We start from the raw sequence: 25,639 nt of genomic DNA, 5'->3' as shown, positions 1-25,639 counted from the left end.
AATAAGTGAGATATATATAAAAAGATGGGGTTGTGAACCCCGTTTTTCAAATAGTTAAGCTGAGGTCTACAGAGCAAAGGTCAGGTGACTGACTAGTCATGGGCACCTGAGAAATAATAATGAAATCAGCCTTTTTATTTTCCATCTGAACTCAAGATTTTGTGATCTTTATTTTCAGTAGAAGCCTCTTAGTGGAACTGAAAATTTCTCTTATAAATTCTGGCTCTGCAAACATACTTAATATCCAGGGTTCCCAATTTTTCTTTGCATTCTCTGGGAAACAATTCTGCCCTGCCTCAAATGCTTATAGAGAGACAATAGTGTCATCAGCCCTTCTCTCTTCCTGCTCTACCTTGGATGACTAGGTGGTGTCATTTGCCATGACAATAAGTAAAACAGAAGGAACAGATCCAGGGAAAAAGAGGAATTTCATTTAACACATGTTGTATTTCAGTTACCCTATGGAGATTACTAGTAGGCAGTTGGAAATACAATATCTAATATTAGGTAACAGAGCACATGTGTTAGAGTTGAAGCCAAGAGTACGAATGAGATCACCCAGAGGAAGTGTGTGGAGTAATAAGAGAGAACCAAAAGTAAAGCTCTAGAAGGCTAATAATGGAGCCGACGAAAAGAATGAGAAGGGAAAGTGGAACCACAAGCATATAGGAAATAGATCAAGGGAATTGTCCAAAGATATGCTAAAATATTCCAAAAAAAAACTTCAATAAGATAATGCTATTATAAGCATGAATCTTATCTTACTGGATTTGAACTCCATTTCTGTGCCCTGTTCCGCTTTGACTCACCTCTGAGTACTGTGTCATATTCCTCTTTGCATCCCAGCACTCAGCACAGTACCTCAAACCCTGGTGTTTAACACATGGCTTGCTTAGCTGAATAGAAATTAAAGTAACGAATCCCAACTATCATAAGTCTGCAGTGGACTATGCCCTGGCTCCCTTTTCTGTGGGAGCAGAGATCTTGTCACTTACCTGGATCACTTTTGCTAAGGTCTGGGGCAGGCACAGCTGTATCTGACAAGGAGCCATCTACACATCCTTTGTAGACATGTTCAGGATCTTTTTCTGGGACTTCTGCTGGCTGCATTTCTAGTAATTTTGTCTGTTTTTCAATAAAGGATTCCATCCCAGACATGGATAGGATCTCTGACTCCTGAAAAAAGTTAGCTGCATATTACATAAAGAATGCAGAAAGTTGGAGGGCAACCTAAACACTTAAGATTTTCCTTGCAAAATATCATGAGTCTAGAATCCAAATGATCTGTAATCAGCTTAAGAAAGTTTTTATTTTTTTACTGAAATTGCAAGTAAAACAACACCTTTGTATTTTCACTTACCGTGAACACTTTTGCATTATCTGTTCTCTTCCAGAGACTGGTTTTCTTTCAAATGCTATCATCCATTATTGCATACCCATGATCTTTGAGAAGCCAAACTACCAATTCAGAATGGGTAGGAATCCCAAACCACTCAGAGGAAATACTTTTGGAATAAAAATGAGAGATCTACATTGTTAGTAAGTCCTTTAGCAAAGCACCTAAGCCTTTTCTGACTGAAGAAAATGTCTCAAGTGCCTCTAACTGCAGGATCAACATCTCGGCTGTTAAATCTAGGAGTTCTCTAGGAACTTACCACATTGCCTTCCTGAAGACAATAGAGAATTTTCTCATGTGCTTCAGTCATATTCAGTGCTGGAGCAATTTTACTGGATGAGAACCTCAGTCTGGACCTGGTACAGTAATAATGGGTAGAAACAGAATGTAATTCATGATCTTGATCCCAATATAAAGGGCTGACAAGTATTTATCTCAAAACAAGAACTTATTCTAGGAGTTTACTGCGGTCAGAGCTGCCAGAAGAGACCTGGTCCTAAAATCTCCCAGACAATATATATTCTGGCAATTCTTAATATATAGTGCAACTCTTGCATAAGCTACGTCTACAGTGCATTTATGAAAGGGCTTTTGCTAATATAAAATAGGGATCTGTCTGTCATGGTTGTATTCCCACAGGCCAGAAGAGTAGCTAGCATATGCTACACACTCATTACAAATGTGTTGAAGATTAAATAGACAAGTGTTTGGACTAATATTTTTATTGTTGTTCTCACTACCCTTTTTCTATATCCACTTATGCCTCCTGTGTTTCAAACAAAACTAGAGAAGAGACCACAAGTGCTAACCTCAGGGTTTCAAGTAATAGGGTTCTTATGAGAATGGGCCCAGTAAAATCAAAGGCTAAAACTTGTTTTATTGCTGACCTGTGAAACACAAACATAAAGACAAAGAAGGTCAGATAGACTGACAGACACCCTCTGAAAAGGCTAAGAACGGTAGGTCTGTTATTGCTGGTCAATGAACACGAACACAGGCGGTCAGCCAAACAAACACAAACACAGATACACTGTCCCCTCTCCCCACATTCTCCCTCTTTCCATAATGGTCCAGATACACATATGAAATTTCTAGTAAGGGTAAGTATGGTGCCCTTCCACATGTTGGCTTTGAGTACTGCTAAGGAACATCTGGGCCCCTGGTGCAGGAGAGGAGCATTAATAACCAGTTACTAAAATGGGCCATGCAGGTACCTATTCCAGCTCTTTCTCATTTATTGCTAGTATATGCCAAATTTCCAGAAATGATGGCAGATAGAGATCAGTTATGAGACTTAATTTTAATAGGAGAGAAACATCTCAATTTTCCAGAAAAACAGAAAAGGAGAATATACATATTCTAGAGTTCTCCTTCTAGTCAAAAATCCCTGGTCAGTTGGGACCTGGGTTTCCATGGCAAGACATTCAGCAGGGCTGCTTATGCAGGATCTCAGGCTTCTTTTGGTTGAGCCCTGAAAGTCTGAGGTCTGGCTTTTCATAAAAACTGGTATGTATGACCTGTCTCCTCTCTTCTAGGGCTTGAGAATTGGAGACAGGCTTTGGCTGAGAACTGGGGATCAACCCAAAAATCGGGAAAGGGTCCCTAGGCAACTGAAGGGATTCTCACTTGCTAGCCTTCTTGCCTTCTGTCTGGGGCTTGCTTTCTGTCTCGGTCTCACTCAGCTCCTCCGTGGGGCTCTGGGGTTCAGAGCGAGGAAATGCTGTCTTCAAGGTGTCCACGATAGCACTCACCACCATCTGCAGGGGTCCGAAAGAAACCACCAAATGAGTAGTTTTCTCACAGTGCTTTATGCAATCAGGACGGGTAGATAGCTATGTCTAATGGAGCCTTATCAATTAGCATAGTCAGACACTAGGTTAATGACTTAGTAGCAACGCTCCTCCCTTTTCTCTATGGCCATGAAAATCTTCCTTCTCGGAGTTAAGGCAAACAATGCCAAAAACGAAAATGCACAAACAAATGAAACCCTAAAATATTGAAGAAACATTTACTTTTCCCTTGGTGCCTCTTGCTAATTAATGCCACTGGCTTAGAGCAGCACCATGACTTCTTTAACTCATTCTTGTGTTAATCCTCTATAAGGAGCACAACTAAGATAAGGCCAGAATAAGAGTAAAGACTAGGGCATACCAAACCAAGGAAAGGATAAAGAAGGTAGCATGAATGTGTATAATGTAGCTTAGAAAATATAATAACTCGCTCTCTAGGCTCACAACATTGTAGTCTGTGGGGAGGGTACTTATCTCAATTGTTCACTGTTGTATCATGTGCAACTGGTACAGTACCTGGCTTTAAACAGGCAAATAGTAAGTAGATGCTGAAAGAATCAATGAATGAACACATCTGCATAAATCTGGGGATTTTACCTTGTTCATTCCTTTCCAGTTTGCAGTTCTTTCTTCATAGCAGTGAATGTCTCCTAACTCCTACCACATGAAATTCCACTATCATTTTATCTCTTTAAGTCTAGATGAGAAGAGAGAAGCCCCTCTTCTGCAAATGAGTCAGTATTTTCTAACCTTTGAAAACATATGCCATCTTTTGATAAACATAAACCTCAGACATCTGCCCTGGGGACTATGAAGTTAGTCATCACTGCTTGTAGGCTGCAATGTGTTACACAAATGTCCTCTCACCATCTCCAAAGGTCTCCTGAGACACCCTCTTGAAGGTTCAAGTCTCCCCCACACTGTTCTTCAACAGAAAATTACTATATTGATCTGAGTCCAGCTTAGTGTCCTATCTAAGCTTAGGGCTCTTTCTCCTAAGTAGTCAATACTGAGAATGACCTTCACCTCCAGAAGAGACTTTCCTGCCCCTACCTGTCTACGGAGGTATAGCTCTATCCTTACATCCCTCCACTAGAATAACTATGTCATGAAGTCCCCAGGAGATATGTGTACATGTATAGTGTCAGGGGTATTGTATCCTCATAGTTGCTCACTGTAATTGAGCAAGTTGATAATCCAACCAATATCTGGGAACAAATCTCGAAAATTCTAGTCTGTGTTCTACTGACTCCTCTGTGCTGCCTTCTGCCACCCCCTTCTTCTCTTATTTTTCAAGCACTGCCTCCACTCTGCTGAGAAACTAAGGCTGAGCACAGTGGCCCTGCTGGTACCTTGTCTATTCTGGAGACCACGAACGGTTTCTTGACAAAGGCAATACGAGCATCTGTGTTCAGAGCAAGGAACTCCTGCATTTCCTCACTGTTAGTGATCTCAGGAATGGCACAGAGTTGCTGCAAAAGACACAAGAAAGACTTCAAAGAGAAATTCCAGCCCCCAGATCTCTCTACCGTGGCTTGGATGTCTGGTAGCTACAATGAGAGCAAAGCCAAACCAGAGGGTGCTGACCTTTAGGAATGATTCCAGGAGGCTCTTACGGGCTTCTACTCTGTCACTATCCATGTTTCCAAATGGAAGATCTGGAAAGAGCTTTTTAGGACCCTTCACATCTTTAAAAACAAAAGGTTCATTCACTTAACATTCATTGAGAGCTATTCCATATCATATATGTAAAACAAACAAAAAAAGTGTTGAATATATGTCCCTAGGATTTTTTAATTTCAGGAGTTCCAAACATACTCCAGAGATCTAACACAAACAACTTACTCCCATGATTAATGTTACTATTAAGATGTAAGAGGCTATACACTACAATGATTACAAACTAGGGCCATGAAGTCCAATTGCTCAAGTTTAAATTTAGTCTCAAATTCCTCCTATATAACAACAGCCATCAAGTTGCTTAATCTTTGACTTTGTTTCTTTTCTGTAAAATATGATACGAATAGTATTTATCTCACAAGCTGTTATGAGAATTAAGTGACCTAATATGTGTAAAGTGCTAGAAGAGAATCTGGCATATATTTTCAAGCTTGGTTCAATATTATTATTACTATGAAAGAAAATGTATAACTGAAATCTATAATTTATGCCTAAATTTATTAAATTGTTTATTTGGGTGACCATCAGCCCCCCACCTCCCTTTTAAACAATGTAGTTGTTTCCTAGCTGATTTTTAGCATTAAATTTTATTACACGTTCTTATTGTCCCTTTGCCATATAGCACACACTAAAAAGCCTGGTTGTTAAAGAAAAGTTGGCAAGGAATTCTGGATAGTATTTTAACATTTAAGAGCAATCAATCTATGAATCTGAACAGTTAATTTAACTCCTTATGCTACTTCAGAAAGGTGGAAATGTGACCTTCTTTCTTAAGCTCAAACTGCAAAGCATTCAGCAAGAGAGTACAGAAAGAATGTAAACATTGCTGTCCCAAAACACCCAAAACATCTGTATGCAAACTGGAGTAGGGGGAGCACAAGGGACCCTTGATACTGTATTCTCCTCCTCCATCCCTCCCCACAAACAAATCCTCTCAGATCAGGGTGGCTAGATGTAAAAAGCAAGCAGACAGTCCAGGGTTGGGGAAACTCCTAACTTTTGATGAACTTTCGTAGATCTGATTTCTCTTCTAGACGAGTCTGCAGATTCAGGAACTCACGGTAGCGGCGATTCACAGTGTGGTAGGCCAACTGCTGCAGGCCGCTGTTGCTCTCATTGTCAAGGGCTGTCTCATACTGTTGAATGAACAAATTTGTTTACTGCATCAACTAAATGGCCACGCAGAAAGAGGAGAGTAGGGGTAAAGGAAGGGAGATGTTCTTATTCTGTTCCCAGACCTACTAGATTTGATTGCTGCCCTAAGTTGTAAGGAACTCAAATTCCAAGGCTGGCTGAATTAAGGAATGAGATGCATTTCCCAAAATACATGGTCCAGAAAGTGAAAAATGAGCTTTATTGCTCTCCACTCCTTCCATCTCAAAGCTCCCTTCTGCGAACATTTTATTTTCACTTATAAAAATGGCTATATAACTATTTTTCAAATCCCAAAGACGAGGCATAAAACATAAGGTAAAACACTGATGAAAATGGCATTATAAGAGCTAAACATTTTTCCATAATATTCAACGTGTCATTATTTATATTAGTTGAGGAAAGAACGAATGATTCAAAACAGATGATGAACAAAAATAATGTTTTCCTCGACTGCATTAAAGGGATATTCGTTCTTATTTTGCTGGGGAAAGATTATTATATTGGAGTTAAACTGAATTTTTTTTTTCTTGACTACACAGCACCTGTATGATTAGAAGTCATGTGAAGATTAGAGGTTTTGTAAGGGGTCAAAGTTTGCTGTCTTCATATGCTTGGAGGGCCAGTATGTAGGAAAGACAACCTGTACTATATGCTCCCCCAGAGCCAACACAACAATCAACATGAAAGCTATAGCTTAGTACAGGAGAAGACTTTTTTGACTGAGTAGCTAAAATACAAGGAAATGCTGTATTTTATATGTACTACATATGTACTTGTTTTCATTAGGTACCAGTTACTGTTGTTTGATTGAGGTATTATATTGTGGGCAAGTGATGGAAAAAACAATCTCCTAGTAGGTGGGACTTGAGGCTGGTGTTTTAAAGTTTTCTAGAGCCAGAGTAGTCCCTAATACCAGTTAAATGCCTAGGTAAGAGACACAGGTAGAACTCTGGGTGGGGCTGTCAAACTTGGAGTTATAATGCTTTCTGTGGAAGATTCTATTCCCCGAGGACCACTATTCAGTACTGACACATCCGCAAACCTGGCTGCACCTCAAAATCACTTAGGCTGCTTTTTAAATACATAGATCCTGATGGTCTCTGATGGATTCTAAATGACTTTCCAAAACTGGGTCCCAAGATTTTTTAAAAATACAACTTTTTGGGAGATTTGAAAGCAGCCTATCCTAAAACCCATTTTAGGGAACTGCTGCTCTAACTGAAGCAACCATCTGATACATGAACCCCTTTTATATCATTTATGCAAAGCAGTTCCCGTTTCTGTGCTTAAACATCTCTAGGAAAGAGGAACTTGCTGTCTTCTGTTATATACAGGTAGATAACCTTCCTTCCTAAAACAAAGTAAAAAATATATTATTTTTTGATAAGACAGTATTTTTTAAAAAAATTAACAGGGAAGAAGTTTGGAAAGAGAATTTCTGGACAAGGCTCTATACTTTGGGAACAACTGAAAAGTATGACCCTCAGTATCCTAACAACCCCGAGATTCTAGGATTGTTTGAGTACTGCATACAAGCCTATTCTGCTTTACAAATGAGCTTCACACTCATCGCAAACTAAGAGTAGCTTCTTTCCCTTAGAACATTAGCTTCACTGATTTTGCTTTCCAAATCCATTCCAAACCCAGAGTGGGTGACCAGTTCTAATCCCATTACCTTCACCGTGTAGAGAGTATATGGGTGGAATCCGGTGCCACTGTGCTCTCGAGCTGTAATGGTGCCAGTGATCCGCAGGTTCTGGATGACAACTGGGCCATCTGGACTGCTCAGGGGCTCAAAGCTGAAGGTGGTCGAGCTGAGAGGACCGGATGGAGAGGAGGAAAGCAGAACCTGTGGCAGACTGGAATCTAAGGAGCTGACATTATTGGTAAGATCCTTCTGTAAGCATGACGGTCGTGGTGGGCAGGTTTTTACTGGACTCTCTGGCAAAGTTGTAAAAGATGTGACATCTCCTTGCTCTACCTCCTTGTCTGCTGTGCCAATCTGGATCTCTGGGCAGGTATTCAGCATGGAGACCAGCAGGCCTGTATCTGTTTGTGTTCCTGGAACTTCCTCAATCCCTTCAGATCCCTCGCCATCCTTACATTCCAGAGACTGGGAACCCCCTACGGAACACAGGGCATCCTGGATCCTGTCAGAGAGGAAGTTGCCTGGGGTCATGAGCATGATGGTTTCTTTGCCCAGTTCAGACAATGGAGACTCCAGCTCTGTGTCTTCACATAAGAACAGAGGGCCTCGGATATCTGGCTGTAGGAAATGAGATAAGTTGTTTTCTGCTTTTCTTTCTTCTGGCACTGCACCTAAATCTCCCTCTATAGCTTCGTGGCCTTCCTCAACTTCTGGGGAGGGGTGTGAAGGTCCCTCTGGCTCATTACAATTTAGGAGCACTGGGGCTGCTGCTGGAGAAGGGGCTCTCACTTCTGGCAGACTCTGTACCTCAACAATTAGTGGCAGAGATGTGGGCACTGAGGGCTGTTCCAAGGCACTGGCTGGGCAGAGAGGTTTAACCACTCCTGCTGGATTAGTTCGGGCCTTGGAAAAGATGCCCACCAGTACAAGGTGGATCCAGTCAGGATCTGACAGCTTGTGGATCAGTGGTAAGATCACATTGCAAGTGATGAGCTCCACCACTACATGGCGTCCTGTCCGGGTCTCCAAGTGGGGCTTTGGCACTAGTCCTTGAAGCAACAAATTCACAATGCCCCGTGTATAGGTGACCTCAGCACTGGGGCTTTTTACGGCAGGATGTGGGGCAGCATCCCGGCAGTAAGCCTCCCAGAGTTGGGAGGGCTCTACTGTACCACTCTGTTTCCTTGCTGTGGCCTTTGCCTGAATATAGTTCTGCAGGTGACAGCCACAGAGAGTCAGAACCCTTTGGGCAAGAGCATGACTGTCCACCATGCCCATCCTCCGCCGCAGCTCATGGGCCAACCCTCTCATGGCAACCTCCATTTCTTCCTCGAAGGCTGGCTCCTGGCTCACTGAGCGGTACCAGGATGACACAAAGTCCCGAATAATCATCTGGATGGTGCGGTTGATCTCCTGTTCCAGTTGCCTCTCTGCCTCGGGGTTTGGAGGGCAGATGACCATTGGGATGAAGCGTTCCAGGTGCAGTCGACCTGAAGCCCCCACAATGGCGTCTGGGCCCAGCCATCCCCCCAGCACTACTAGTAATGCAGACAGAAAGCAGAGAAGCCACACATTGACTAGAAAGTGGATGAACAGGAGCCAGCCCAACAGAACCCCCACAGCCATCAGCTTTCGGCTACTCAGCAGGTTACTGAAGCCACAGGTGGACATAGGTGGGGTCTCCTGTAACGAGGACACTACCTCTGCTTTCATGGCTAAAAGAACCAAGGGTCTGCCCTAGGCGACCGCCCTCTTTCTATTTTACTTCGGAGTTGGTGAATGGGGCATAACTACGTCTCGGATACAAGGAAATATGGGGTGCTACCGGGGTCCCGGCCGCGGCTCTGGGCCCTCGATGTTTTTTACAGGCACAGCAAAGCGATAGCGGTAGCTCTCGCGCTCGCTCCGGCCCTTTCCGGTAGATACGCGGCTCTCGAGGAAAACTCCGAGACCTTCATAATGCCGGGATCAGAGAACCTCTTCGCAGCTTCAGGAGGGCGGTGCTGAGACTTAGGGTGCACCTCCCCGAACACTTACAGACGCAGACGACGGGCCCGGACAAGACAGGGTTACACACGACCGGGCGTGCACTGGGCTTAACGGTGTCTCCTCCGCCGGCCTCGGAGACGCTCTCCGCCGGGCTGGGACGGCCCGGGCGAGCAACTGCACTCCAAAGCCTAGATTCTACCAGGGCTGCCGGCCGGCAGCCGCCGACTACCACTTCCGGGTTTCGGTCGACGGAAGCGAAGCATGCTGGAAGAGCGGCCGCGCGTCCCGAGGCGGCGCGCTGCCCGGCGCCCCCTGGTGTTTAGGAGCCGACGTGACAACACTATCACAAATTGGCCTCAGAACTTGAGAGTGCGGACCGCGTAGTCGCAAAGTTTGCCCAAATTCCTAAAGTGGTAAGGAACCCTCGAAGACTTAGACTAATTATTAAACGACGTCAGCAAACACCTTTTACCTTTTAAGAAAGATTCTCAATAACTCAGTTTTTAAAAAATCCCGTGTGGACATTTTTTCACAGGCCTGACACATTTTAGTATTCATCCCGCTTCTCTCAGCAACCCCCACGTCATCCCCAACATTCAGCTCTCTGAACTTATTCTCAAGAACTGCAAAATACAAGGCAAAACGTTAACACAAAGATAGATTTATTCCTTAAATTTCATATACTGTATGGCAAAATTATATTTGTGATTTGGACTTATTTGCTGGCGGCATTACCTAAGCAACAAAATGTTTTGAGCCTCTGCAATATTCAATCACTGTGATAGGTAGTGTAGAGGAATAGAAGCAGTCCTTGTCCTCAAGGGCCTTGTAACTAACTGGGGAGATGAGTTCTTGGATCATGAGTGGGTATCTAATAATGCAAGCCAGCAGGAGATATAGTAAAATGCAAAATCTTATAGGAATTCAGGGGAAAGAAAGATCACTGTGGATTGCAGTGGCTAAGGGGGAACCTCACAGAGAAGGTAGCTTTTAAACTGAATCTTCAAGGGTGAGAATTTCTTTCTATTCCTCTCCATCTCTTGCCCTTTCCTCTCCAAATATGTAGGAAAAGAAGGCAGAGGTAGAGATGTATTTTCAGATAATCCTCTAATATATTTGCTTTGGAATGTGTTCTGTTTGATTCATTTTGATGTTAGTAAATTTTCCTTCAGTTATCTACACAGACAAAATTACCTATGGGAAGATTAAATATCTGATCACAAGTGACATTGTTTGTGCCAGTTTCACGTAAAGCTGGCTTCCTTCTCCATCTTTGGTTCCTAGGAGCTCTGACTTCAGTGAAGCAATCTTTTTTATTTTGGCACAGGATGCACCTCATTTGTATAGAGCTGCTTGTGCTTGCCCATTTTCAGCATTCTCCATGCTATTAGCAGCCTTTTGTCATTATAACATTAGGCCCAATGTTCTTAGAGAAATCTTTAGGCAAACTACAACCAAAAATTGTGTCACCAAGAAGCATCTTTTGGCTTCTACTCTCATCTCCATTTCGGGGTAAAGATTGTTTTGAATGCAAAAAGAACCAACATTTAGATGGGGGGCATAATTTCTAAAGCAAAAAGTTTGGTTAGGATCAAAATGTCCATGCAGTAGACAGACACATCCCTGAGATACCAGAATTCTGGTCATTATTTCCAGCGTTTCTGAAATCCCACTTCATTGTTCCTCTTCTTTCCATAGAAAAGGAACATGAGAAGTGGATGCTGCCTGTATTTGTCCTCTCAGACCATTCCTTTGTCCTCAGAGGCAATTAGAAGATCACAACGATGCTTTGGAGAAATATCCCTGCTACCTAACTGAGAACTAAAAGAAATGGATAAGGCATGGACTGGTGATGATTCTGAAGACTTCCCCATGACAATTTAGAAAGAAAATTTACTTTGCAGCATAATCTGGATTGTTTTGGGCAATAAGAAACTGACCTTGTAAGTGGGCACTATGCCATCTGACCAGATGGTCTGAAGCACCGAGGTAGCCAAAAGTGTCTATCTGATTCTGAAGTGGATTTGATGAAGTAGGGCTCTCAGATGAACATGCCGGTGCACTTGTCATTTTGATTGCTGTGAGCTTCTGCGTAAGGGTCTGGGATAAACTTCAGTCTCCAAATAGACTAATCGTGGAGAGGAGATGACAGGCAAGTCAATGTTTAGCGGTGGTGATGGTTTATGTACATGGTGGGGGAAGCTGACTGGCCAAAACTCTTACCATTTCAATAGGTCCCTCCTTCTCTCCTTCTTACTATTTCTCAAAACATTATAGGCATAGTGCTAGAGTGCTAGGGATAACAAGACAAAAAAGACACTAATTAATCTCAAGGGATTCTCAGTCTAGTTAAAGGAGAAAGATACATAAATAGATGAATTTAATTGAACATTATCACATGTGGTATGATAGCTTCGATAGATGTACGTACAATAAAATGAGAACACAAAATAGGGGTGGTCAACTGAGGAATTGGATGGTGATAATAAAGTCTTCATAGAAAATTTAACTTTAGGTTGGAAAAATAAAAAGTTAAAGTTATTATTAGGTTAATGTAGGTTAGAGAGAACAAGGAGAAGGGGAAGGAAGGTTTTTTAGGCAGAGGCAGCAGTGATGAAACAAGCAGGGACAATGAAAGCAAAGGAGACTGAAGCAAGAGGTCATGCTGGAGGCAGCTCATGCCACACTTTGATTTTCTCTCAAAAGTAGAGGTCAATATAACATACTGAGGAGTAGGGTACTCATGGAGCAGGTGACTTTAGAAGAATTGTTGGTTTCTAATTACTACTAGGAGAATAAAAAGAAGGCACTAATGAAAGTCATGTAAAAGAATAAAGAGGGACTGAAGGTCTGGGTGGTTAAATATAATGAGTTTGTAGTGGCACCAAAACATATCATTGAGTTATTTTCTCCTGCGACATTTCATATTTCCAGTGTAGGAAAGAAAAAAGCAAGAGGTTGTTTGTTTGCAATATTTGCAGTATCAGAGTGGATGAAAGGATAAGTGATTAGGACCCTAACATTCTGTTAAAATTTAAAATTGTGATGTCTTGGTGTCTAGGAAAACAAATGAAGCCTAGGAGAGAGATAATCAATTGTGAGAATAGAGTTAGGTGTGCTGGGAGAGTAAGTGAGTCAGAAGAATAGTTTGTGATTATAAATTAGTTTATTGGAGCCTTTGTTAGTTCCCTATTGCTGTTCTAGCCAAATTACCACAAACTTACTGGCTTACAGTATCTTAAAAATTTATTCTCTTACAGTTCTTGAAGTCAGAAGTCTAAAATGGGTTGGAATCTCTAAAGCAGAGTCTGTTTTCTTGCCCTTTCCAACTTCCTGCATTCTCTTGGTCATTGCCCCACATTACAGCAACCTTTGTTTCTGTTGTCACATTGCCTTCTCTCACTTTGACCATCCTACTTTCCTCTTGTAAAAACCCTTGTGATTACATTGGGCCCTCCCAGGTAATGTAGGATAACTTTCCATCTCAAGTCATAAATTAATCACATCTGCAAAGTGTCTTTTGCCACATAACTCCAGTCACAGGTTCTGGCGTTTAGGATGTGAGTATCTTGGGGGCATTATTTGAATTACTATAGAGCCTAAGTGTTTACAGATGAAAACATTTTTTGTGATGATGAAGACTGGGTGTGGTCAGTTAATAAGTTCCTGAAGTAGGGTATGGATAACATATTAGGATTGATGAAGAAATTCTGAATCTGTTTTCAAAAAGGATGATCGACGTGGGATTGAAAGTCACTGGTGTTAGGGTAGACAGAAGGACTGTGATCTTGGAACAAAAGTTCTGAATAAATGAGAAGAATGATTGAGAGATTGATAGATGATGTAATGAGAAAAGGAGAATATGGTAATACCAAAATAGGAAGAGGAAATTTGGCTTAAATTGGATGGCAGTGCTGAAGAATAAATAGCCACTAGAAGCAGCAGGAAATATGGCACCTTAAGGAGAAATCACATCTCATTTATTCACTCACTTATCCATTCATACATCCATTCATTTATTCATCCAATAGGCATTAAGCTAGATATTGGAAATTTAAAGATGGATTTTATGTAGTTGCTCTTCTTAAAAGATTTGCAATTAGTACAAGAGACATACTGACACAATGTAAAAAGTGCTATGAAAGAAATACGTCAAAATATAGGAATGCAGAGAATTAGGAAAAATTTTCACAGCAGTGACATTTGAAATAACCTTGAAGGATGGGTTAAATTTCTCCTGAAGACAAGAGAAACAGGTCCTTCCAGGAATAAGAAAAATATGAAGAATACTGAGTAAGCATTTGTATTAGTTCACTAGGACTATTAAAACAAAATACCACAAACTGGATGGCTTAAACAGCAGAAACTTATTTTCTCATAATTCTGAAGGCCAAAAGTTTAAAATAAAGGTGTCGGTAGTTCAGGTTTCTTCTGCAGCCTCTCTCATTGGCTTGCAGATGGTTGTTTTCTTGCTGTGTCTTTACATGGTCTTTCCTTTGTGTGTATGCCTTCCTGGTGTCTCTCTCTCTTCTTTTGAGGACAGTAGTCTTATAGAATAAGCCCCTCACATATAACTTCATTTAATTTTAATCATCCTTTTAGATGGGGGAAATAATATATAAAATAATATATACAATGAGACAATGATATATATATATAAATATAGATCTAGATAAAGGTATAGATATATATATAGATGATATAGATATAGATGTAGATACAGATACAGATACAGATATAGATATAGATATAAATATAGATATATAGATATATAGATATATATATATAGACATAGATGTAGATGTAGATTTATTCTGAGGAATTGGCTCATACCAGTGAGGCTGAGAAATGCTATGATCTTCCATAGCAAGCTGGACACCCAGGAAAGTTGATGGTATAATTCAGTCTGAGTCTAAAGGCCTGAGAACCAGGAGTCAGTGGTGTAAATTTCAGTTTAAGAGTCAAAGAAGGGATGAGATGTCCCAGCTCAATCAGTGAGGCAAGGAACAATGGTTTGATTTCTTTCTTTCTCCCTCCTCCTCTTCTGCTAGTCAGGTCCTCAATGGACTAGATGATGCCCATTCACATTTGAGAGAGTAATCTGCTTTGTTTGATCTACTGATTACAATTTTAATCTCTTCCAGAAACACTCTCACAGACATATCCAGAAATAATGTTTAATCTGGGATCCCTGTAGCCAACTTAAGTTGACACTTAAACTTAACCATCACAAGGCTCTATTTCTATATATAGTTACATTCTGAAGTGTGCTGGGGTTTAGGACTTCGACATGTGAATTTGGAAGGGGGCACAATTAAGTCCATAACGAGTCCTTTCTGTCTGTGGGTTATCCTAATGATCACGTTTTGATAATCAGGATACTGAAAAAGAGGATGATAGTTTTAATAGTTCTCGAGATTTGTTTTCATGGCATTTAAAAATGGAAATAATACTGCACTACAAGTTAAAGAGATTTAGACTTAATTCTAATTCTACATCTGGCTATACAGAATACTAAGTCCTCTAATAACCCCTCCCACTGTAGAACTAAATCCTAAATAGAAAACACTTTTTGATGAACTGATGAGTTTATCAGGGGATAAGAAGTAGGCAATGAGTTCAAGGTACATTATCTTGTCCCACTCCCAAAACAAAACAGAAAACAGAGATTGGTGTGGGACTGGTAGTAGTGGTCAGTGGGCAGATGAAAGGGGCTGGGTGGACTTAAGGACAGATGTCCTCAGCAGGACTGTAGTCCAGGTTCTAAGCCTTGTTCCAGTGCAAGGAGATGGAACTGAGTTCCTGCCTTTCATATTAGCTATAATCCTGAAGTGGGTGTTTGAAGTGGTTCCAGGTCAATGGATTTCCCTAGCTCTTTGAAGACACAGATGCAAATCCTTATGGGAAGAAAATATTCTCATTTTAAGTCCCCAAATAACCACAGATTTAATATAGAGTAAATGTGAGTTCTAATTTCAAAGTCATAGAGTATGTGGGAAGGCAAGCCAACTGAGTGAGAATCAGTAGAATAACAAACAAGATATTAAGACCACCAAAACCATAGATATGAAAATTATCTGGTCTATGGCCATGCTACCCTGAACAAACCTGATCCCATCTGATCTCAGAAGCTAAGCGGGGTTGGGCCTGGTTAGTACTTGGATAGGAGACCAGCTAGGAAGACCAGGTGCCAGAGGTGTGAAAAATAAAAATGAAAATAAGGAATCGTAAGCTGATAAAAGCCTTGCAATCTGTGAGGTCAACTAAGGGTTGCCTTGCCTAAAAAAAGTTGTCCCATGCTTAATGTAGATCTCTGTGTGAATTCCAAAAAATGAAACACAAATATGAGCTAGCAAATTGCAGATTACCAAATATGTCCATACACATTAAAAAAAGAGCCAAATGGAATTTCTATAAATGAAAAATACAACTACCAAAGGAGTTCAGAACATGCCACCTCAAAATATGCCACTTTGGCATGTAGATTATTTTGAGTAAATTAACTGCCTAAAACAAAGTATAAATTTATCCTTTTTTAAAAAAGAAAATTTATACTTATAAAGGAAATTTCCATTAGTAAAGGTACCTGTACTGGGAACAGAGCTATTCTCAGAGATAACTTTTTTTTTTTTAAACTGAAAGGCCCATAACTGCATAATAAGGTAAACTTTATTTACCATATATTTTCTCCCCTCACTTTCCCATAATTTGCCTTCCCTCACTCAGAAGCCCGCAACTTCTATTACTTTCTTTTGCTCAGGATTGTGTGTGTGTGTGTGTGTGTGTGTGTGTGTGTGTGTGTGTGTACATATATATGTGTGTGTATACACACACACACACACATGCACGCACACACACACACATATATATATATATAATCATCTGGCTGCCTCCTTGAGTCTTATGTTTTTGTGGAACTCCCGTGCATATACACCTAATTAAAATGTTTAATTTTTTCTTATCAATCTGTTCTGTCAATTTAATTCTTAAGCCAGACAGAGAACCTAGGAGGGTAGAGGAAAAAATTTTCCTCCCTCACACTAATGAAATAAAAAATCTTAATAGATGTACTTAATAGTTGAGTATATACAGCTAAATAGAAAATTAATTACCCGGAATATATTTAAAGAAATTACTTAGATTGCAACACAGAAAGCAAAGGAAAAGAATATATGAAAGAGAAGTAGTGGATAGAATAAAATTTTAATATTTATATAATCTGTGTCCTAGGGAAGATAATAGAAATAATGAAGAAGAGGAAACATTTAAAGAGTTTTTGGCAGAGAATTTTCTAAAACTGGAATAAAAATATAAATCCACAGATTAAGGAAGCATTAATAGTATAAAGTAGACCAACAAAGCCAAAAGTTGATTGTTTGAAAAAATTGATAGGAAAGAAATTAATAGGAAAGAAAAAATCAAGTGAAAATGAGAATAAAAACAATAAAATATTAAGTTGGAAAAAGAAGAAAAGTACAGATATAGGAGAGATTAAAGATAAAATATTTTTACAACAGCAAATTTAAACTATAAAATAAAAAGGAAAAAAATTAGAAAAATGTAAATTACAAAATAATCTCAAGAAAAAAATAAAATGTCTAAATAAATCTACATCTATTAAGAAATTAAATAAAAATGTTAAAGTTTACCAGAAAGAAAACATTGAATAATTTTACTAGCCCATTCTCCCAAACCTATCCCAAGTAGAATATGGTCATTCCAAATTTATATAATCTTATATAAATTCCTTAAGAGGATAAAAATAGTGCATGCTTTGCAACTCATAAGTATGGTATAGATTTGAAATTAAAACTGGACAGACAGAAAAAGAAAAAAAAATTATTGGGTAGCCTCTCTCATTGACTTAGGTGCAAAAATGTCTTAAAGCAAACTAAATCCAGCAGTATTTGTGTGTGTGTGTACACACATACACACACACATATATATGAGGATGGTTAACATTAAAAATTCAGTAGACATCAGCTATGATATTAACAATTAAAGGAGAAAATCCATATGTTGTCTCAATACATATAGATAAAGCATTTAATAATATTTAATATCCATTCATTATTTCAAAATAAAAATAAAACAAACAAATCTCATAACAAACTATGATAGGATTGCATTTCCTTAACTTACAATATCATCTGAATGGGAAACATAGAAGCATTTCCCCATGTAATTACATTCTTATATTTAAATATTTTTAACAACTCTATTGAGTTATAATTGACACCTTTTAAGTATATGCATACTTAAAGTGCACAAGTTGTTAAGTTTTTACATATGTATACACCTATGAAACTACCACTATAATCACATATCCATCATCTTTAAAAGTTTCCGCCTGCCTTCTCAGCATTGCCTGGCCCTCTCCTCCAGAAAACCAATGATTTGCTGTCTTTCACTTTAGACTAGTTTGCATTTTCCAGAATTTTATATAAATAAAATTGTACACAATATACTTGATTTTTTGTTTGTCTGGCTTCTCTTACTCAGCATAATTATTTTGAGATTTATCTGTAATGTTTATTCTTTTTTATAGCTGAGTAGTATTTCATTGTATGGATATATGATAATATAGTTATTCATTCACCTTTTGATGGATTTTGGATTGTTTTATGTTTACGACCATTATAAATAGAGCTGGTGTGAACTTAAGTGTGAAAGTCTTTGTATAGAGATATCCTTTTATTTCTCTTAGGAAAATACCTATAGGGGCCTGCAAAGACTCTAAACAGCATCCCTATCTGAATCTGATACTTGAAGCACCATCGATCTGATGAATTATATGGCCAAAGTGGCAGAAGAACCCCAACCTGGACTTATCACAGAGCCTTCTCTTGTTCTGGACCCACTCAAAAGTAGCAGCTTTTTGGGTCACTTGGTAAATGGGCTAGAGTAACACACCAATAAGGAACATGTTACTACCACAATCCAAAGAGGTCCACTAGGCATTGTGCCTCAAATATATAGGGATATTTCAACATGTGCCACACCACTGACTTCTAGAAATTTCAGTGAGGTGGAAGGCATCTGAATTTTCATTGTATTTATTTCCCACCCTCTGACATACAATAAGTTTAGCATAGTTGCCAGTTCTAGCTCACTAGTTTTTCAATGTCTTCAATGTAATGGAACAGTATGATTTCTTGTGGAAGAGAAAGGCAATCAAGTTTCTGCGGACTAAAGCTGGAACATTAATATACTTCTAAATTAGGAGAGCAAAGGTGTATTCCAGCTGAAAATAAATTGCTTCTCATGGTCTTTGTTAACAGGTATCAAGAAAAAAGCATTTTCCAGATTAATAGCTGTATGCTAGGTATGAAGGATATGTTAATTTGCTCAAGCAATGAAATCACATCTGGAACAGCAGGTGTAATTGGAGTTGTCTCCTGATTAAGTTTACAATAACCCACTGTTAGTCTCCAAGATCCATCTGTTTTCTGCACAGGCCAGATAGGGAAGTCCAATGGCAATGTGGACTTTGATGGTGTACCAATCTCTGAAGTCCATCCAGGAATGTGGTATTGCTTTTAGCTTACTATTTTCCTAGGTAGAGGCAATCTTAGTGGTTTCTACTTGGTCTTTTCTACTATAATAGATTCCACTCTCCAAGTCAGGGAAGCAATGTGGAGATTCTGCTAGTTACTCAGCATGCCTATTCCAATTATGCATTTTAGAACTGTGGAAATAACCACAGGATGGGTTTGGTGACTCGCTGTACCCATTGTGAGATGAACTTGAACTAAAACCTCATTGAACACCTGACCTCCATACGCTCCCTACTCTGGTGGGTCTCCTGAAATTAGTGGCAGTTCAGAACCAAGGCTAAATCATCCCGCAACAGTCTGATCATTTTCTTTTCCCCTAGCATACAGTCAGTCAGGTAAAACTTGTCTGGGAATTAACTGAAGGGGCATGCCTTTCTGTTTTGGTGATTCAAGTTAGACTTCTGATCACTTGATTTAGAACCCTTACATTTAATTTTGTAGATTGTCCATCTATATCTCTTCTAGGGACAATAATCAACTAGCCAATGCTATGAGTCAAATTCTTTTGATTACTGCTTTGACCCTGCCGTCCATTAATGGCGACTATTCTCACCTTGTCTTTGATGATTAAGTGCCACCACTTGAACCCCTGCTACCTCGGGATCCAATTATCTCTGTTGCATTTAGGTATTCTAGTTCAGAGGCAGCAGATCTCACTCTTCTGGACTAAAGAGAAGAGTGACCACAGACAAGAGTACTAAGGCTCTCCTTACAATTTATTTCCCTTACTTGTGGTGAAAGGCATGTCACTTGAACCCTTCCACAGAGTTTGAGCAGGACTTACATGATAAATTCACTGGCAAAGAAGATTCAACAGAATTTAAGGGTTTAATATAATCAGCTTCAACTTGCCCATATGTTGCCCTTTCAAATTTCAGGCAATGCCCTCAGTTTAACAGAATGTACCATATGAGGTTGAGAACTAAATTTGCTTTGTAATTCAGCTACTTGAAGAATGAGACTGCATTTACTTTTCAGAAATCTCAGTTCTGCAGCTATAAGAGATAAAGTTTTCTTTAAGAGATGACACATTTTCAGTTAATTTATGCTGAATGTGAGCTGGGAACTTGAAGCCCTGAACCCAACCTTTTCTTTTTCTACTTTCTCCAGTGAATTTAGCAGCAACCAGCCAAACTCATTATACTTGTTAGTTTAGTTAAACTTGGTATCAAACACATGGTCACCCAGAACCTTGCCTTTTATAAGTATTTGATTAAGAGTATCCAATAATGATATTTTGTATATCTCTATTGCTACATCATACCAGACTATCAGTGCCTCCTTTGCCACTGGAAAAGGAGTCATTAGTACCCTTAAACATAGTCAAGTTAGAAAACTAATTCCAGAAACCTCCTGACCAATTCAGGAAACTTATCCTTAAAATTCTATTTCTCTCTGTTCCTCTTACATCTATAATTTAAATAATAAATATGTATTTATTATATTATGAATATATATTTATGACTTTATGCTAACTAAATAATAAATACATATATTTATATGTATAAATTATCTATCTCTCATCTACGAAGAGGTTTATTTTTAAGGAATTGCCTCATGCAATTGTAGGGGCCGTCATGTGCAAAATCTGTAGGGCAAGTCTCAGGAATTGATGCTGCAGTCTTGAGGCAGAATTTCTTATCTGGGAAAACTCATCTTTAGCTCTGAAGGCCTTTCAACTGATTGAATGAGGCCAACCCACATTATCAAAGGCAATTTCTTTTACTTAAATTCGAGTAATCGTAGATGTTATCCACACCTACAAATACCTTCATGGTACTGACTAGATTAGTGTTTGATTAAATAACTGGGTGTTATAGCATAGCCAAATTGATGCATAAAACTATATTCACATCATTAAATACTTTTCTACATTCACTGAAATAATCATATGATCTGTTAATATGGTAAGTTTTATTGACTTATGTTTTAGCGCTAATCCAAACTTGAATTCTTGGAACAAGTTCCATTTAATTGGTGTGTATTATTCTTTTTCATATTATTAGATTTGATTGGCTAAAATTATGTTAAGAATTTTACATCTATAATTATGAGGAATGTATATAGTCACAATTCTCTTTTCTCGTAATATCTTAGATTTGGGTATCAGATTTGGCTTTATAGAATGAATTGGAAAGGAGTCCCTCATTTTCCCTTTTCTGCCATTCTTCTTTTTTTTTTTTTTGCTCTCTACAAATTTGAGTAACAAGACCTTTTAAGTTGTGTCTTAGCTTATTTGTTGTTGTTTAGTGTTAGAATGATAATTAGTTTTCACCCATTTACTTCTAATATATTTGTGTGATGTTTAAAGTGGGTTTCTTGTAGGTAGCTTTACAGTTCTTCATTTTTAATCCATGTGGATGTTTAGACCATCTATATTTAATGTGATTATTTATATTGTTGCATTTCAGTTTTGCTATTTGCTTTTTATTTGCCTTATATATTTTTTCCTTTTTTCTGTTTTTTCCTTCTTTTGGATTAATTGAACATTTTAAAGATATCATATTTTCTTCTTTGTTGCCTCATTTGCTATAATTATTTTTTTGTATTTTATCTAAGGTTATAGTATACATCTTTAATGTAAAACAATCTGCTTTCAGGTAACATTTTACCACTCGATATATAGTGAGAATATTACAATAGTATACTTTTATTTTTCTATTTTTGAACATTATGGTTTTGTCATGTATTTAACTTTAGTATATTATATAAACACAAAAATACATTTTATTATTTTTGCTTAAAAGAATGAAATATTTTTGAAAGTGATTTAAGCAATAAAAATAGATAATATATTTACCCAAGTAGTTACCACATCTGGTATCTTTATTTCTTTGTGTAGATTTATATTTCCTTCAGGTATCATTCTCTTTCTGCCTGAAAGACTTCCTTAATGTTTTATTTTTGTGGTGCCATTCTGCTGGTTTTAAAACTGTTCATATATTTCATGCCTAAAAGTGTCTTTATTTCACCTTTGAAAGATATCTTTTCTGGGTATGGAATTCAAGGTCGTTGACAATTTATATTTTACCCCGGTACTTTAATGGTGCTGCTTCACTTCCTTTTTGGTTTTCATTGTTTCTGATGAGAACTTTGCTGTCATCCTTACCTTTTTTCCTCTGTATGAAATATGCTTTTTCTCTCCTGCTGCTTTGAAATTTCTTCTTAAGCTCTGGTTTTAAGTATTTGAATATGATGTGCCTTCTGGTACTTTCTTCATGTTTCTTGCGTTTGGGGTTTATCGAGGTTCTTGAATCTATGGATTTACAATTTTCATCATTTCTGGAAAAAAATTTGCTATTATTTTTCAATTATATTTCTGCCCCTCAGCATTTTTTTTCAGACTCTAAAAATACATATATATTAGGTCCCTCGAAATTGGCATACAGCTCACAGATACTCTGCTCTTTTTCCTATCTTTTTCCTCTTCGTGTTTTGTGTTGAGTAGTTTCTGTTGCTATGCCTTTGAATTCACTAATATTTTCTTTTGCAATATCTAATGTAATATTAATCCAACCAGCAAAAAAATATTAATCCCACTAATGATATTTTCTATCTCAGATACTGTAGTTATTGCCTCTTAAATTTCAATTTGGGAATTAAAAAATGTTTTTCCCATCTCTAACATGTTAAATATTTCCTCTAGTTTCTGGAACATATTCAATATAGTTATAATAATACCATTGTCTAGTAATCTTATGTGGTATTTGTTTTGGGTTTTTTTTTTTGAGATTTTTTTTCTTTATTATATTTATTATATTCCACTGCTTCTTGGTATGCCTGGTAAGTTTTTACTGAATGTCATCGATTGTAAATTTTACCTTGTATGCTAAATAGTGTTTAATTTCTATGAATATTCTTGAGTTTTGTTCTAGGACACAGTTAAATGACTTGGAAACAATTGATCCTTTTGAGTCTTAATGTTTCAGCATTTTTAGATGGGACCAGAACGATGTTTGGGTTAGGGCTAATTTTGCCCTACTACATAGACAAAACCCTTTTGGGTACTCTACCTGGTGTCCTTTGAATTATTAGGTATTCTGGTCTGGCTTGTGGCAACAAGTACTATTGCCATTCTGTGTTAGTGCTGGCTACTATTTCCTCTAATCTTTTGAAGCGCATTTTCCCCCCTGGCCTTGGGTGGGTAGTGTCCTCCTTCTGTGTAGGCTGATCAGTACTCAGTTGAAGATTTCAGAGGAATCATCTGCAGATATTCAGAGTTCACTCACTCCAGCTTACTTCTCCCCAGTACTCTCTCCTGTAAGCTCTACCCATCTGGACCTTTGGATTTCCATTTTTTATTTTCTCAACTCAGGGAGACCACCTGTTTTTGCTTTCAGTTTGGCTTATAAAAACTCTCTTTAGTTCATTAAACTCTCGTTAGCTTATTTAAATTGTAGAATTCACATTTTTGTTTTTATTTCTTAAGCATCATTTTGTTTTGTTGTCTAACATCCAATGTCTTGGAAAGCATTGTTTCATACATTTTTTTTTCTGGTTTTATGGTTATTTCGGGGGGAGGGTAGATATGATCCTTCATATAACGACTTTTTCAACAGTGGAAGTCCTACTTTATTCCCATGTCTCTTTCATAAGTCACTTTTATTCTTTTCTTTTCAGGCACATGGGTGGTTAATTATTCTTTGCAGTTCATGGCAGGTAACACTGGTATACCCAAGTATCTTACTCTTATTTTAATTTTCCACATTTTTCTTTTGACCTCTACTCTCATTTCTTTCCCCATCACAGTGCAGATGAACAAAAGAGGTTCTATGAAAAGTAATCTCACAGGGTGATCTTATCATAAATTCCTAACCATGTGAGTCATAATGGGTAGTTATACCTTAGGAATATAACTTCTTTAGTAACAGGTTTATCTTTGCCTTAAGTAAGTCTTGCTCATTGTTTCTGTGTATTTTGGTCAACACATCTTTGAAATAAGCCATTACCATCCTCAAGAGAACACATAATCTTGTTAACTATCCTGTAATCCAATCCCTGCCTTGCTTTCTCCCACTTCCAAATAATCTTTCTTATGTTCCTTCCTTAATTCCAAATGCATAAAAGAAGCTGCAAAATTATAATTCTCTAGAGCATTTATGAGCTTGCTCTCTGGCAATATTATCAGTTTGGCTCAAATAGACTTTTATAGAAATTCCCTACAGATTTGGATATTTCTTAGGTAAAGAACTGATAATTTTTTAAATGAGTTAATTTGTATATTTTTGTTGGAATTTATGCAAATACATATTATTAGATATTTTGGTATATTTTATATTTATACTTTAAAGACAGAAATCACATAATTTGCTACTGCTCCCTGTTACATAATAAACTATTGTAAGCATCTACCATATTTATGTATTTACTCTCCACAGCCTATCACCAAATAATGCTATGATGAATCTCCTTGTATATTTTTCCTGATAGACTTGGGTGAGGAAACTGCAATTTCTTCATTATGACAGCTAAGTATTCATGTGTTCTTTTCTTTGCACACTTAGAGCAAAACTCTAACCTAATAACCAAAAGTCCCATTTAGTTAATAGAACTCGTTCAAAATCCAGGTTATCTAAATGACATTTTCCCCTCTTTATCAGGTCTTATTTTAGTTATTTGTGGTTTACTGATGAAAAAATAAAAGGCAAAATACTTTCATCCCAATAAAATAATGGAAGAATATGACTGCTAATTGTCTCCAGGAATTCATTCTCCATTTAGTTTTATTAGTGTTGTGGCATGATCAATTCTAAAACCCACGGAGCCAATTGAGATGAATTATGAGCCTTGATTAGCCAGCCGGGCCAGAGACTGACTCTCTACCACAAAGGGTTAGAGGAGATCAGCCCTGAGCTCCCAAAAGAGGCATTTTATAAACCCTAGAACCACACCCTGGCTAACAACAAACAAGCAAGGAGATTAACCACACCGTGGCTAACATTAAACAAGCAAGCAGATTACAGAAGCAGAAGTTGAAAATTTTCCACCCTTAACATTCCCCACTGGTTTTTAGGGAAATTCAAATCATTAATTTGTCAACCTGGAGTGGTCGGTAGTGAGTTCTGAGGACCATGAGTTTCACTGCCTGCACTCTTTTTTTGACATACATAGTTAAAAGTAGGTCTAATCCTCTCCTATTCTGTCAGATTTCACCTACAAAGATCCCCTTACTTTAGGATGGAGAGAATTAAGATGGTCCAGACTGGACCCTTGATAGCCTTATCTTTAGTGGATCCTCTGTCTGACACAGGGTCCATTGTTCTGATGTTTGTGGTGGATGTGCAGTCTTGATTCTGGTATGGTGAATCCAATGATGGTGTCCAGCTACCTTGACCGCGGGGGATGTTGTGAGGATGACAGGGAGAGGTCTGTCCCAGCAGGGCTCAAGAGAAGCAGGCTGTACCTTTTTCACCCAGATCCAATT

The 25,639-nt window shown here is 38.3% G+C and overlaps 1 protein-coding gene and 1 pseudogene across 2 annotated transcripts in view; one reads left to right on the top strand and one right to left on the bottom strand.

Annotated features, from left to right (window-relative positions):
* SNX19 (sorting nexin 19) overlaps positions 1–9,911 on the bottom strand; it is a 37,296-nt gene extending 27,385 nt beyond the window's left edge. Inside the window, exons 1-7 of one of the 2 annotated variants that reach the window (XM_036220653.1) lie at positions 7,697–9,911; positions 5,864–6,002; positions 4,774–4,874; positions 4,539–4,658; positions 3,023–3,153; positions 1,656–1,752; positions 996–1,176 (exon numbers count right to left, since the gene is read on the bottom strand). In XM_036220653.1, coding sequence (XP_036076546.1) covers positions 996–1,176; positions 1,656–1,752; positions 3,023–3,153; positions 4,539–4,658; positions 4,774–4,874; positions 5,864–6,002; positions 7,697–9,382 — 2,455 coding nt within the window. In that variant the 5' untranslated portion in view covers positions 9,383–9,911. The remainder of the gene's footprint in view (positions 1–995; positions 1,177–1,655; positions 1,753–3,022; positions 3,154–4,538; positions 4,659–4,773; positions 4,875–5,863; positions 6,003–7,696) is intronic. The other variant, XM_016137943.2, reaches the window with a different exon arrangement.
* A 5,827-nt stretch (positions 9,912–15,738) lies between these two features.
* On the top strand, positions 15,739–15,857 carry LOC118603231 (annotated as a pseudogene).
* Positions 15,858–25,639: the final 9,782 nt, after the last annotated feature.

The sequence above is a fragment of the Rousettus aegyptiacus genome, unplaced genomic scaffold (genome assembly GCF_014176215.1).
Source record: "Rousettus aegyptiacus isolate mRouAeg1 unplaced genomic scaffold, mRouAeg1.p scaffold_m13_p_5, whole genome shotgun sequence".
In the NCBI taxonomy this organism is placed as follows: Eukaryota; Metazoa; Chordata; class Mammalia; order Chiroptera; family Pteropodidae; genus Rousettus; species Rousettus aegyptiacus.
Note: the sequence above shows the minus strand (reverse complement) of the source record. Positions and strands in the feature narration are given on the sequence as shown.